The 12,494-nt window shown below is 47.9% G+C and overlaps 1 protein-coding gene across 2 annotated transcripts in view; it reads right to left on the bottom strand.

The window, feature by feature from the left end:
* Positions 1 to 12,494, bottom strand: part of NOS1 (nitric oxide synthase 1) — a 190,594-nt gene that overhangs the window by 44,076 nt on the left and 134,024 nt on the right. For both annotated transcript variants that reach the window (XM_033220447.1, XM_033220448.1), the window contains 6 exons: positions 11,203 to 11,304; positions 7,411 to 7,605; positions 5,663 to 5,748; positions 2,223 to 2,367; positions 1,126 to 1,230; positions 497 to 555 (listed from right to left, as the gene is read on the bottom strand). In XM_033220447.1, coding sequence (XP_033076338.1) covers positions 497 to 555; positions 1,126 to 1,230; positions 2,223 to 2,367; positions 5,663 to 5,748; positions 7,411 to 7,605; positions 11,203 to 11,304 — 692 coding nt within the window. The remainder of the gene's footprint in view (positions 1 to 496; positions 556 to 1,125; positions 1,231 to 2,222; positions 2,368 to 5,662; positions 5,749 to 7,410; positions 7,606 to 11,202; positions 11,305 to 12,494) is intronic.

The following is a 12,494-nucleotide window of genomic DNA, read 5'->3' as shown; positions in this document are numbered from 1 at the left end:
GTTCAAGAGATTCTCCTGCCTCAGCCTCCCGAGTAGCTGGGATTACGGGCATGTGCCACCACACCTGGCTAATTTTTGTATTATTAGTAGAGATGGGTTTCACCGTGTTGGCCAGGCTGATCTCGAACTCCTGACCTCGTGATCCACCTGCCTCGGCCTCCCAAAGTGCTGGGATTATAGGCATCAGCCACCGCCCCCAGCACACAGTGCTTTTACATCTAGTTTGTGATTTGATTCTTACTAATTAGAAAGTCAAGGCAGGTGCTATAATCTCTATTTGATAGAAAAGGAAACTGAGGCACAAGGCTGTAAGTAACTCAGAAACCAAAATATTGGCCCTAGTAGACTGCAGACACCTTACAACTAAGACCCATCACAAATGGACTTCAGAGTACAGCCACCATCCAGAACTCAAATGTGAACCCCACGTGCCGAAAGTCAATGTCCAGTTACCCTCAGGGGGTGGCAGGTGACGTCGGAGGGGTCATTCACTTACTTCCTTTCTTCCTGCACAGAGTTGGGGTGCCTCATTTCCATCAAAGCACAGCCAAATTTCTGGAGGTCAAAACATATGGGTGAAATTAGCACATCTTAGTAAATGGGAAATCAGGTCGGGCATTGAGGATCTGGGGTCCTGGCTGTCACAGAAGAGACTGATGCCTGGAGGTCAGGATATCAGGAGTGGTCAGGGGCTCAGGCTGGACAGTAATGCCTGGGTTACAGACTCAGTGGATACACCTGCTGTTTAAATGACTACAGATGTGGACTCCCTACCCCCAGCACACAACTTCCCTTTGGAGACTTCCTTCTTTAAAAATATTGTCCCCACGTCCCTCATCTACATCAGGGGATATCAAGCTCATGATAGGAGCAGCCACTGCAAACAAATAGCTTATTTAGGTGACAATATTTTCATCAGGGACTTGCTAACTAGTGGACACCCGTAGACTGAGTACTTGGAATTGTCCAACCTTTGTATAACTTGGATCCAAATGGAAATTACTGGCTTTGAGGCTCTGGGAGGGTTTTCTACTGAATAGCAGGTGCAGGAAGAGTCTCAACTGTGGCCCCCACTTCTTCCTGATGATGGAACCACACTCTTGAACAGGTAAAAGCTCATCTCACCTCCCCATTCTCAGGGGGATCTCCGTTGCCAAAGGTGCTGGTAACCACGAGGACCAGAGTTTCATGTTCCAGGTGCACGATGTCATATTCTTCCATGGACATCACCTAGGTGGGTGGGGCACAGGTATGGAATGGGGAGAGGAAGAAGGGGATGAGGAGAGAAAAGAGGTGGGAGAGACAGGAAGCGATGGGAGAAGGGGAAGAGGAGAGAAAGGAAAAAATGTGAGTCATTTTGAGTCATCTTCTTTCAAAGGAGAACTGAAAGATCTGGGGTGTTAGTATTTCAGTGGGCTCAAGTGGGTAGAACTAAATGCTTTTTGGTAGCGTGGGACCTTGCTATGGTCACTGTGGCCTGAAGGATTGTGGAGAGTCTGGAACAATGGTTCAAGAGATTGACAGACACAGAAACAGATCTTGATGGAATCCCTTGGGATTCTTATAGTCAATTGGTCTTGGATTCTTCCTGACCCCAGTTAGGTTGGGAATGATCTGGCTAGAGCTGACTAAGTCTTCTCAACCTCCTCTCTAATCCTCCCGCAAGCAGCGTGGAGCACCTGACCAAACAAGTCTGAGATATCTGCCTTCTGGAAAGATGATTGCCCTGTGTCTCATCACTGTCTGAGCAACATTTCTCAAAATAGGTTCTAGAAAATCCCAGTCTCCTGAGATGCTCCATGAAAACAAGTGATCCACGATCAAACATGTTTGGGAAATGTCTATATTCTATCCTCGCCTCCTTTGGAGATTAGAACATATGCTTATAGATTACAGGCTCTGGGAAGTCCTGCCACAGCAATGAAAACCATTGAGCTGTACTTCAGGCAAAGCTTCCCAAACTGACCTCAGAATGGTTTCTTATAAACCCTCTAACATTTTGCACTAAAGAAGGGAATTTCATTTTGTGACTTCTGGACTCATGGGGAGAGGGATATCACAGTCCCCCAAAATTTATGCCAATGTGTGTGTGAGCTGATAGGCACTGTCAGTCGTGCTTTCATCCTTTGCCAAAGGCTTCTTCTCTGTTGACTTCCCTCTCTCCCCTTCCTGCCTTAATTTACCATGAGAAGCTGGCGGAGCTAGGGCTACTCCCCACCTACCTTGGCATCAAAGGCGTGTTTGAAGATCTCACACAAGGTCTTGGCATAAGCTTGTGATTTGCCTGTCTCCGTGGCATAGAGGATGGTTGCTTTGACCCTCTTGGCCATAGCCTGCCCCATTAGCTTGGCCGAGAACTTGACAGCTCTGGAGGGAAGAGGATGGAGAAGAAAAATGGGAAACAGAAAGGGGGAGAGAAGATGCTGGATTGGGACTTTTGAGAAAGAACCAGGATCCATGAAATATAACAGAAGAGAACTCTCTTGATCTTTGATGACCTCAGGGGTTTCCTCAGAGGCACTCAAAGCCCTTGTGTTTAAGCACCATATTATTAAATCCTTTATTTTATTTTATTTTTTAACTTCTCTGGAGATAATGCTGGATATTAAATCCTTTATTAAATCCCACCAGAGGCCGGGCGCGGTAGCTCATGCCTGTAATCCCAGCACTTTGGGAGGCTGAGGCGGGTGGATTGCCTGAGCTCAGGAATTTGCCACCAGCCTGGGCAACAAGGTGAAACCCCGTCTGTACTAAAATACAAAAGAATTAGCTGGGCGTGGCAGCTGTGCGCCTGTAGTCCCAGCTACTTCGGAGGCTAAGGCAAGAGAACTGCTTGAACCCAGGAGGTGGAGGTTGCAGTGAGCCGCAATTGCACCACTGGGCACCACTGCACTCTAGCCTGGGTGACAGAGTGAGACTCTGTCTCAAAAAAAAAAAAAAAAAAAAAAAATCCCACCAGAGCAATGCAATTAGTCATGAGTTAAAAGGAGTAGTTAAGTTTTGCTAGCTTGTTATTTGATTGATCCCAGGCTTAAGAACCTTGGTTTGCCGAGCATTGCCTCAAAAGCTGATGGTTCATCCATTTCCTCTCTCTTTCATTCATCAAATATTTATTAAGTGCCTAACTATGTGTCAGTATTGTTACAGGAACTGGAGACCATAGAGAACATAGCTATGGCATGTACCTGTCATGGGGCTCATATTCTAATGTGTGTGTGCATGCACATGTGTGAATGAGAGAAAGAGAGAGAGAAATGAATCACGAATAAGTCACCAGGCATTGAGTTTGATGGGATTTTAGAGGTTTATTGGTCCACAAGGGAAGGACCAGGTCTGATTTACTCAGCAATGCATGTCAAGGGTCTTGCACAGAGCCTGATACCCAATAGGCACTAAATAAATAACTGTCAAAAGAAGTTATGGGATGGGCATAGTGGCTCATGCCTGTGATCCTGGCACTTTGGGAGGCTGAGGCGGGAGGATCACTTGAGGCCAAGAGTTTGAAACCAGTTTGGTCAACATAGCTAGACTTTGTCTCTATAAAAAAAAAAAAAATAAAAGAAGTTATCAATGTTAAAAGATGCTGCCACTGAGACCCTGGGGAGTCTGAACGTCAAATCCACCCTTTTTCTAGCTAAACAGAGAAGCCCAAACCTTCCTTCTGCTCTACGGAGCAGGGGGAGTTCCGGGGGCACGTAGCAGACAGGCCAGAGGCTCAGAAATACCCGGGCTCGACTCCTGAACAAGTCTCCCTGTTGTAACTAGAAATCACATTGCAGACAAATTGCTAACTTTCCCCCACCTGGGATTATCGGCGTTAAGTTCATTATTTTTTAGAATCAGGGAAACCGCCCACGCTGCAGGAAGACTTAGCTAAGGGGAAGAAACAGAAAGGAATAAAAGGTACCTGGAGGGTTCCCTTTGAATAATTTGAGCATAAAGATGTATCTATAATTAATTCCTATTGTTACTACCCAAAACTCAATACTGCAATTAATGTTTTAGATTTCTCCCTCCCCTTTCCCCCCAGAGACAGTGGAGCTGAACTGAAGCCAACAAGTGCCCTCCCTGAGAATATCTGAGATGTTCTTGTCAGGGAAATGGTGGCTGCTGATGTGTTCTTGCTTGGCTGGGGGATGGGATTAGGGTGGAAGGAGAAAGATGGATGGAGGGAGGGGGAGAGAGAGGGAGAGAGAGAAAAGAGAGGGAGAGAGAGGAGAGAGAGAGAAGAGAAAAAGAGAGAGAGAGAAGAGAAAAAGAGAGAGAGAGAAGAGAAAAAGAGAGGAGAGACAGAAAAGAGAGAGATTGATTGATTGATTGATTCTATGGGCTCTATTAATGGAGCCAGGACCTAGGTTTGGGTCCGTGCAAGACCAATGTGTGTCTTGCCTCTTGGGTCCAAGGCTTAGATGATACCTGTTGTACAACTAGTTATCATACATAGAGAATTCTGGACCTGAGGGAGCTGAGGAAACAGAGTAGTGTCTTCTGACAAAAAGTTAGCTTCAAACAGTGGTCTTTGGTAAGTGGATCAGTGGGGTTCTCTTTTTTTGGGCAGAAGGCTGGCATCCCCATTAAATCAACTTAGTTAATCCTACCCTACTTGTCAGCTGGTTCCCTGGCTGCTCAGGCATGATTCAGGAAAATCACTCCTCAGTAGTCTCAGGCCATAACCCCCTTCCTGCCCCTCTTTGCTTAAACTTTGTTCAGCTCATTCTTTAGCTCAATTGTCACCTCCTCTAGGAAGCCCTCCCTGACCTCCCAAACTCCGTGAACCATTATTATTTCCAGGAACCATTCCTCGATGGTACCTTCCACAGCTGCCATGTTTACTGTATTTGTTGATTCTTGGACAAAGGAATGGCTGTGAGCTTCATGACAGCAGGGACAGCGTTTGTCTAGCTTGCCATGATCCCCCTGAAGCCTCACATGGTGCCTGGCACGGAATCTGTGTAGCTAGGACTACAGGCATGTGCCGCGACACCCAGCTAATGAATGAATGAATGAATGAATGAATGAGTCAACGAACGAATGAGTAAAATTAGGGGTCAGCTCTGAACGAGGGTGCTCTCCAGGCAGTAGTGTGCTGGAGCCAACTAACTCCAGCTCCTCCCTACTCTGGGTTCAGTGACTTCCTAGCCAGGCGCAGTGGCTCACGCCTGTAATCCTAGCACTTTGGGAGGCTGAGGCAGGAGGACTGCTTGAGGCCAGGTGTTTGAGACTAGCCTCGGCAACAAAGTGAGACCCCTCCAGCCTGGGGAACAGAGTGAGACCCTATCTCAAAAAAGAAAGAAAGAAAAAAAAGAAATTGGTCATAGTGGGAATATTTCCATCATGAAAACTGGCAAACATGAAAATCAAGGTATTACTATTACTATTTCTATTATTATTATTATTAGGAGGGCTGGTTCACCATCACACCATTGCCCCAGGACAAGAATTTAGGAAACTGGGGTGAGGAAAGTGAGGCTGAGAAGGAGAAGAGTTGGAACGACAGTCACAGCTCAGACTCAGAGGCAAAGAAGGCACAGGCGGCTGGAGAAGACCAAGAAATCATATCCTACGGAGAGGTCAGAGGGCACAGGAGTCTGCCCAGCCTCCTTCTCTGGCTTTCTGAGTTCGTGCGCACATCCACCCCACCCGCCCACTGCAGGAAACTTACTCTGCCAGCTTCTTGAAGCCGATGGCTCGCCGCTTTGTGGGGGTCCCGTTGGTGCCTTTCCAGACGTGGGTGTTCCAGGGATCAGGCTGGGAAGAGAGGAGAGGGCTATGGTCATTCACTGCAGTGAGGGCATCTGGCTCCTGTTGGGGATGCTCAGGACCCCCTGGGGCTTGTGACTGCCTGACCCTCGGCCTTTGAAGGGAAGACTTCTGCCCACTGGTGACCACCGTGGGGGTAGGGATGCAGGTGGCCGGGGGGGGGGGGTCCTTGCCCAGTGGGTGGTCTGGCCTTGGCAGTGTCCTGCTAGCTCTTTCCCCTCAGCCCCCAGTCCCTCTCAAACTCTCTTCTTGTGACCCCTGACTACTCGCTCTCATTTCATCCCCCTCTCTCTTTTAAGAGACAGGGGTTGGCCGGGCGCGGTGGCTCAAGCCTGTAATCCCAGCACTTTGGGAGGCCGAGACGGGCGGATCACGAGGTCAGGAGATCGAGACCATCCTGGCTAACACGGTGAAACCCCGTCTCTACTAAAAATACAAAAAAAAAACTAGCCGGGCGAGATGGCGGGCGCCTGTAGTCCCAGCTACTGGGGAGGCTGAGGCAGGAGAATGGCGTAAAACCCGGAGGCGGAGCTTGCAGTGAGCTGAGATCCGGCCACTGCACTCCAGCCTGGGCGACAGAGTGAGACTCCGCCTCAAAAAAAAAAAAAAAAAAAAAGACAGGGGTCTCACTCTGTTGCCCAGGCGGGAGTGCAGTGGTGTGATCATAGCTCACTGCAGCCTTGACCTCCCTCGCTCAAGGGATCCTCCTATCTCAGCCTTCCAAATAGCTGGGACTACAGGGTGTGCCACCACACTCAGCTAATTTTCTTTCCCTTTCTTTCTCTTTTCTTTTCTTTCTTTCCTTTCTTTCTTTTCTTTCTCTTTCTTTCTTTCCTTCTTTCTTTCTCTTTCTTTCTTTTCTTTCTCTCTTCCTCTCCTCTTTCTTTTTCTCTTTCCTTTCTTTCTTTCTCTTTCTCCTTCCTTCCTTCCTTCCTTCTTTCCTCCCTTTCTTCCTTTCCTTCCTTCCCTCTCTCCCTCCCCTTCTCTCCCTCTCTTCCTCTCCCTGCTCTCCCTCTCTCCCTGTACCCCTCTTCATCCTCCCCCTCTCCTCCTCTTCCTCTCCCTCTCTTTCTTTCTGTCCCACTCTGTTGCCCAGGCTGGAGTTCAGTGGCTTGATCTCAGCTCACTGCAACCTCCACCTCCTGGGTTCAAGCGATTCTCTTGCCTCGGCCTCTTGAGTAGCTGGCATACGCCAGGCTAATTTTTTGTATTTTTAGTAGAGATGGGGTTTCACCATGTTGGCCAGGCTGGTCTCAAACTCCTGACTGAGGTGATCCACCTGCCTTGGCCTCCCAAAGTACTGGGATCACAGGTGTGACCCACCATGCCCACACTGCTAATTAAAAAAAATTTTTTTTAGAGATGGGGTCTCACTATATTGCCCAGGGTGGTCTCAAACTCCTGGCCTCAAGCCACCCTCCCGCCTCAACCTCCCAAATCACTGGGATGATAGGCATGAGCCATCATGTTGGCCTCATATTGTCTTTCTTGTTCTTTCAGCTAGACCTGTGCTGTGCAATATGGTAGCCACCAGCCACACGTGGCTATTGAGTGTCCAGAGCGCTAGCCTGGGTTGAAATGAGCCTAAATGTGACACACACACCAGATACAGGACACTTAATATGAAAAGAGGCAGGGACAGGGAAGGACCTGGTATTCAAAGGAGGGGGTGAGCCGGTAGTTGAGCATCTCCTGGTGGAACACAGGGGTGATGCTTCCGGACATGGGGGGCACAATCCACACCCAGTCGGCAGGGCAGCCTCCCCGGCAGCGGTACTCATTCTCCATGTGCTTAATGAAGGACTCGGTGGCGGAGTGATGGTCGACAATGGTCACTTTGTCACTCTGTGGGAGGAGAGGTGACATGGGTCAGGAGGTACGAGAAGCTGGGGTATTTTGGGACTTCCTCTCCCAAAGAGCAGCATTTCCCAAAGGGTGGTCCCTGAGATGGTTTAGAACAGTGTGAAGTGAAATGGTGATTCTCTTTGCATTTCTTGTCCAGTCCTTCTACTTAGACCCAGAAGAAAGTCTTCGTTGGGTGCTATTGTATCTTTAACACCTTTCTTGTCGATCTTGCCAATCTTCCTCTCTCCCATCCCATCCCCCACTCCCTCCCTCCCTCCCTTCCTTCCTTCCTTCATTTTTTTTTTTGAGATGGAGTCTCGCTCAGTCACCCAGGCTGGAGTGCAGTGGTGCCATCTCAGCTCACTGCAAGCTCCGCCTCCTAGGTTCATGCCATTCTCCTGCCTCAGCCTCCCAAGTAGCTGGGACTGCAGGCGCCCGCCACCTCACCTGGCTAATTTTTTTTTTTTGTATTTTTAGTAGAGATGGGATTTCACCATGTTAGCCAGGATGGTCTCAATCTCCTGACCTCGTGATCCACCCGCCTCGGCCTCCCAAAGTGCTGGGATTACAGGCGTGAGCCACCGTGCCTGGCCTTTTTCTTTCTTTTTATATTTTTTAATTTTTACAGGTTTTTGGGGAACAGATGGTATTTGGTTACATGAGTGGTGATTTGTGAGATTTTGGTGCACCCATCACCTGAGCAGTATACACTGCACCCAATTTGTAGTCTTTTATCCCTCACCCCTTCCCACCTTTCCCCACTTAGTCCCCAAAGTCCACTGTGTCATTCTTATGCCTTTGCATCCTCATAGCTCAGCTCCCACTTATGAGTGAGAACATACGATGTTTGGTTTTCCATTCCTGAGTTACTTCACTTAGAACAACAGTCTCCATTCCCATCCAGGTTGCTGCGAATGCCATGAATTTGGTTGGTTCCACATTTTTAGCAATTGCAAATTGTGTTGCTATAAACATGTGTGTGCAAGTATCTTTCTTGTATAATGACTTCTTTTAGGTTTTTTTTTTTTTTTTTTTTTGATACAGCGTCTCACTCTGTCCTCTACTGGAGTACACTGGTGCAATCTCAGCTCACCGCAACCTCTGCCTTCCAGGCTCAGGTGATTCTCCTGCCTCAGCCTCCTGAGTAGCTGGGATTACAGGCGCATGCCACTACTGGCCGACTAATTTTTGTATTTTTAGTAGAGATGGGCTTCACCACATTGGTCAGGCTGCTCTTGAACTCCTGACCTCAAATGATCTACCTGCCTCGGCCTCCCAAAGTGTTGGGATTACAGGTGTGAGCCACTGCGCCCCGCCTACTTTTAGTTCTTTAAGGAATCTCCACATCGTTTTCCACAGTGGCTGTACTAGTTTACATTCCCACCAGCACTGTAGAAGGATTCCCTTTTCACTGCATCCACACCAACATCTATTATTTTTTGTTCATGGCCATTCTTGCAGTAGTAAGGTGGTATCACATTGTGGTTTTGATTTGCATTTCCCTGATCATTACTGAGGTGATGTTGAGCATTTTTTTCATATGTTTGTTGGTCGTTTGTATATCTTCTTTTTTTATTTGTTATTTATTATAGAGACAGGGTCTCACTATGTTGCCCAGGTTGGCCTTGAACTCTTGGGCTCAAGTGATCCACCTGCCTTGGCCTCCCAAAGTGCTGGGATTACAGGCATGAGCCGCTGCATCCACTGCCCTCCTCTTTTTTTTTTTTTTTAAATAAGAGGGAGGAACCTCAGGCAGTATCTAGCTAGAATTGCTCAACTTTGATTTGTTTTCCTTCTGTTTGCTTATTTGTTTATTTAATATTACAATTAACATATTTATGGCAACCAGTGTTGGCTCTCCATTTAGGGTGGTGACATAAAATCTTAAAATAACACATTTTTGAGTCATAAAGATGAGTCGATTAAGAAATAAAACAAGCACATCCCAGCTGAGGTGGGGTGGACTGGCTGTCAGGGAAAGCTGGCCCCAGAGCCTGCTGCGGTTGATGGGTTTGAATTCACATCTTGCCCAAGCAATGTTTTCTCTCTGTGCCCACAAACCTTGTTCCCTTCCTGCACTTTTCTGTTTTCATTATTCATCATTTTTTTGAGATGGAGTCTCGCTCTTGTCACCCAGGCTGGAGTGCAGTGGCCCGATCTTGGCTTACTGCAACCTCCACCTCCCGAGTTCAAGCGATTCTCCTGCCTCAGCCTCCTGAGTAGCTGGGATTACAGGCGCTCGCCACCACACCAGGCTAATTTTTTGTATTTTTAGTAGAGACGGGATTTCGCCATGTTGGCCAGGCTGGTCTTGAACTTCTCACCTCAGGTGATTTGCCTGCCTTGGCCTCCCAAAGTGCTGGGATTACAGGAGTGAGCCATAGCACCTGGCTAGTTTTCATTGCTCATCTCAATCACATCCCTGTTGTCTCTGGCTTGACAGACTTCATACCAGTCCATCAGGCCACATGCCACACTCCTGAAACCTTATTCTCCATGGTTAAGAGAGAAGGGAGGTGGCCTCCTTCCCTCTTGCCCTGTCTCAATTTGTCCCTTCCCTTTGACATTCCTCAGTGCACCCACTCTATCCAGATCTGACATGGGGACCTATGGCTTCTATTCCTATCCCTCCACGGCTTGATTTAACACATTCATTCTGCTGGCTGTGTGTGCCTCTCATGTGCCTCTATGGGGGTCTAGCTGCCTAGACTGGAAGCTCCCAGAGGTCAGTGATGGTCCCTATTATAGAGAGCAACTTCCAGTCTCTAGATCTCCTGGTTGGCCCAGGAGAATCCTAGTTGATGTCCATTGTCCTGGCATAGTTATTACTAGTGTCCCCCTCTGGCTTTCAAAAGCGTTATGGCGGCCAGGCATGATTCACGCCTGTAATCCCAGCACTTTGGGAGACCGAGGCAGGTGAATCACCTGAAGTCAGAGTTCAAGACCAGCCTGGCCAACATGGTGAAACCCCATCTCTACTAAAAATACAGAAATTAGCTGGGCATGGTGGCGGGCACCTGTAATCCCAGCTACTCAGGAGGCTGAGGCAGGAGAATCGCTTGGACCCGGGAGGTGGAGGTTGCAGTGAGTTGAGATTGTGCCACTGCACTCCAGTCTGGGCGACGTGTGAAACTCCATCTCAAAAAAAAAAAAAAAAAAAAGTGTTGTGGCTTAGTTGATACATTTTCCAGCCATCCTGCTATAATGCCATTTAGCACAGCCTTATGCATTTAGGAGCCTATATGTTTCTGATCATGTTGAAGAGTATTTGTCTCTGTTATGTGATAGTCTGAGGCCCTAAGAGATGACAAGACAGAAAGGATGCCTCTTGTTTGAATTCTAAAGAACTCTAAGCAACAAGACAGAACACTCCCCTACCTCTGCCACCGTCTGTTCATCTCTTCATCAAATGGTCCCCACCCAAGATCCACACTGGAGAGGAGGGCATGCAGGATGGAAGTTAGACCATGTTCATGGACACAATCCCCCCAAAGGTAGTGTCTGGCAGTGAGGTCTCCTGACCCTCTGCACTAAGGCTCTGAAAGGTTTGAGCTCCCATTTGAGGCTTGACCCTGGTGGTGTGGGCCCTGGTGTTACCTGGAAGCTATAGAGAACCGCGATATTGATCTCCACCAGTGCCTGGTCCTTCCACAGGGAGGATGTCTTCCTCATGTCTAAGTTCATCTTCTTGGCCACTTCCTGAAAGAGGAAGGAAACACAGATTTACAGGCTGGAGTATCTCTGGATTTCAGATTGAAGAGGGACAGGGCTAGTGGCATGAAAGAATTTCTTTTCTTTTCTTATAAATAGAGTGTCACTTTATCGCCCAGGTTGGAGTGCAGTGGTATGATCTCGGCTCACTGCAACCTCCACCTCCCGGGTTCAAGCGATTCTCCTGCCTCAGCCTCCTGAGTAGCTGGGATTACAGGTATCTGCCACTATGCCTGGCTAAGTTTTTGTATTTTTAGTAGAGATGGAGTTTCACCATGTTGGCCAGGCTGGTCTCAAACTCCCGGCCTCAAGTAATCTACCTGCCTTGGCCTCCCAAACTGGGATTACAGGCATGAGCCACCTTGCCTGGCCAAGAATTTCTTAATTAATTAATCAACTAATTCATAGACTAATAAACTCACTCATTCAAAAATTTTTTATTGATCTGTTGGACTAGGTATGAAATAAAAATGTAAAAATATTTAAAAAGTTACAATTTTTATTGAGAACCTACCAGCAGCAGGAAACTAGAGACTTGGTTGGCCCTTTAATTATTAAGCTTGTATTCTAATGGGGGAGAGAGACACTTAATATAGTGGTAGGTGCTAATTTCTAGGAAGAAAATAAGGAAATGGGAAGAAGAGGGATATAGGGGCTGGGCTAATTCAGCCGGGATAGTCAGGGAAGGCCCACTGTGGAGACAGCATGCAAGGCGAGGCCTAAGTGATGAGAAGCAGTCAGATATCCGCAGATCTGGGGAGGGAGTGCTCTAGGCAGAGGTGGCAGCAACAGCAAAGGCCCTGGGGTGGGATCAGGCTTGGGCTATCTTACATACAGAAAGAAGGCCAGAGGGTGCTTGGAGGGGGTAAGTAAGGGGTAGTTGGTGGGAGTGAGACAGAACTAGCTGGTGTAAGATCTTGAAAGACAGGCCAAGGAGTCAGGATGTTATTCCAGATGTGATAGGCACAGGGGGCAGGATCTCTGGAGCACTTTTTTTTTTTTAGATGGAGTCTTGCTCTGTCGCCAGGCTGGAGTGCAGTGGCGTGATCTCGGCTCACTGCAACCTCTGCCTTCTGGGTTCAAGTGATTCTCCTGCCTCAGCCTCCCAAGTAGCTGGGACTACAGGTGCGTACCACCACCACGCCCAGCTACTTTTCGTAATTTTAGTAGAGATGGGA

This window comes from Trachypithecus francoisi, unplaced genomic scaffold, assembly GCF_009764315.1.
Source record: "Trachypithecus francoisi isolate TF-2019V2 unplaced genomic scaffold, Tfra_2.0 Lachesis_group11, whole genome shotgun sequence".
In the NCBI taxonomy this organism is placed as follows: domain Eukaryota; kingdom Metazoa; phylum Chordata; class Mammalia; order Primates; family Cercopithecidae; genus Trachypithecus; species Trachypithecus francoisi.
The sequence above is the reverse complement of the archived record's forward strand: the minus strand, read 5'-3'. Positions and strand labels throughout refer to the sequence as shown.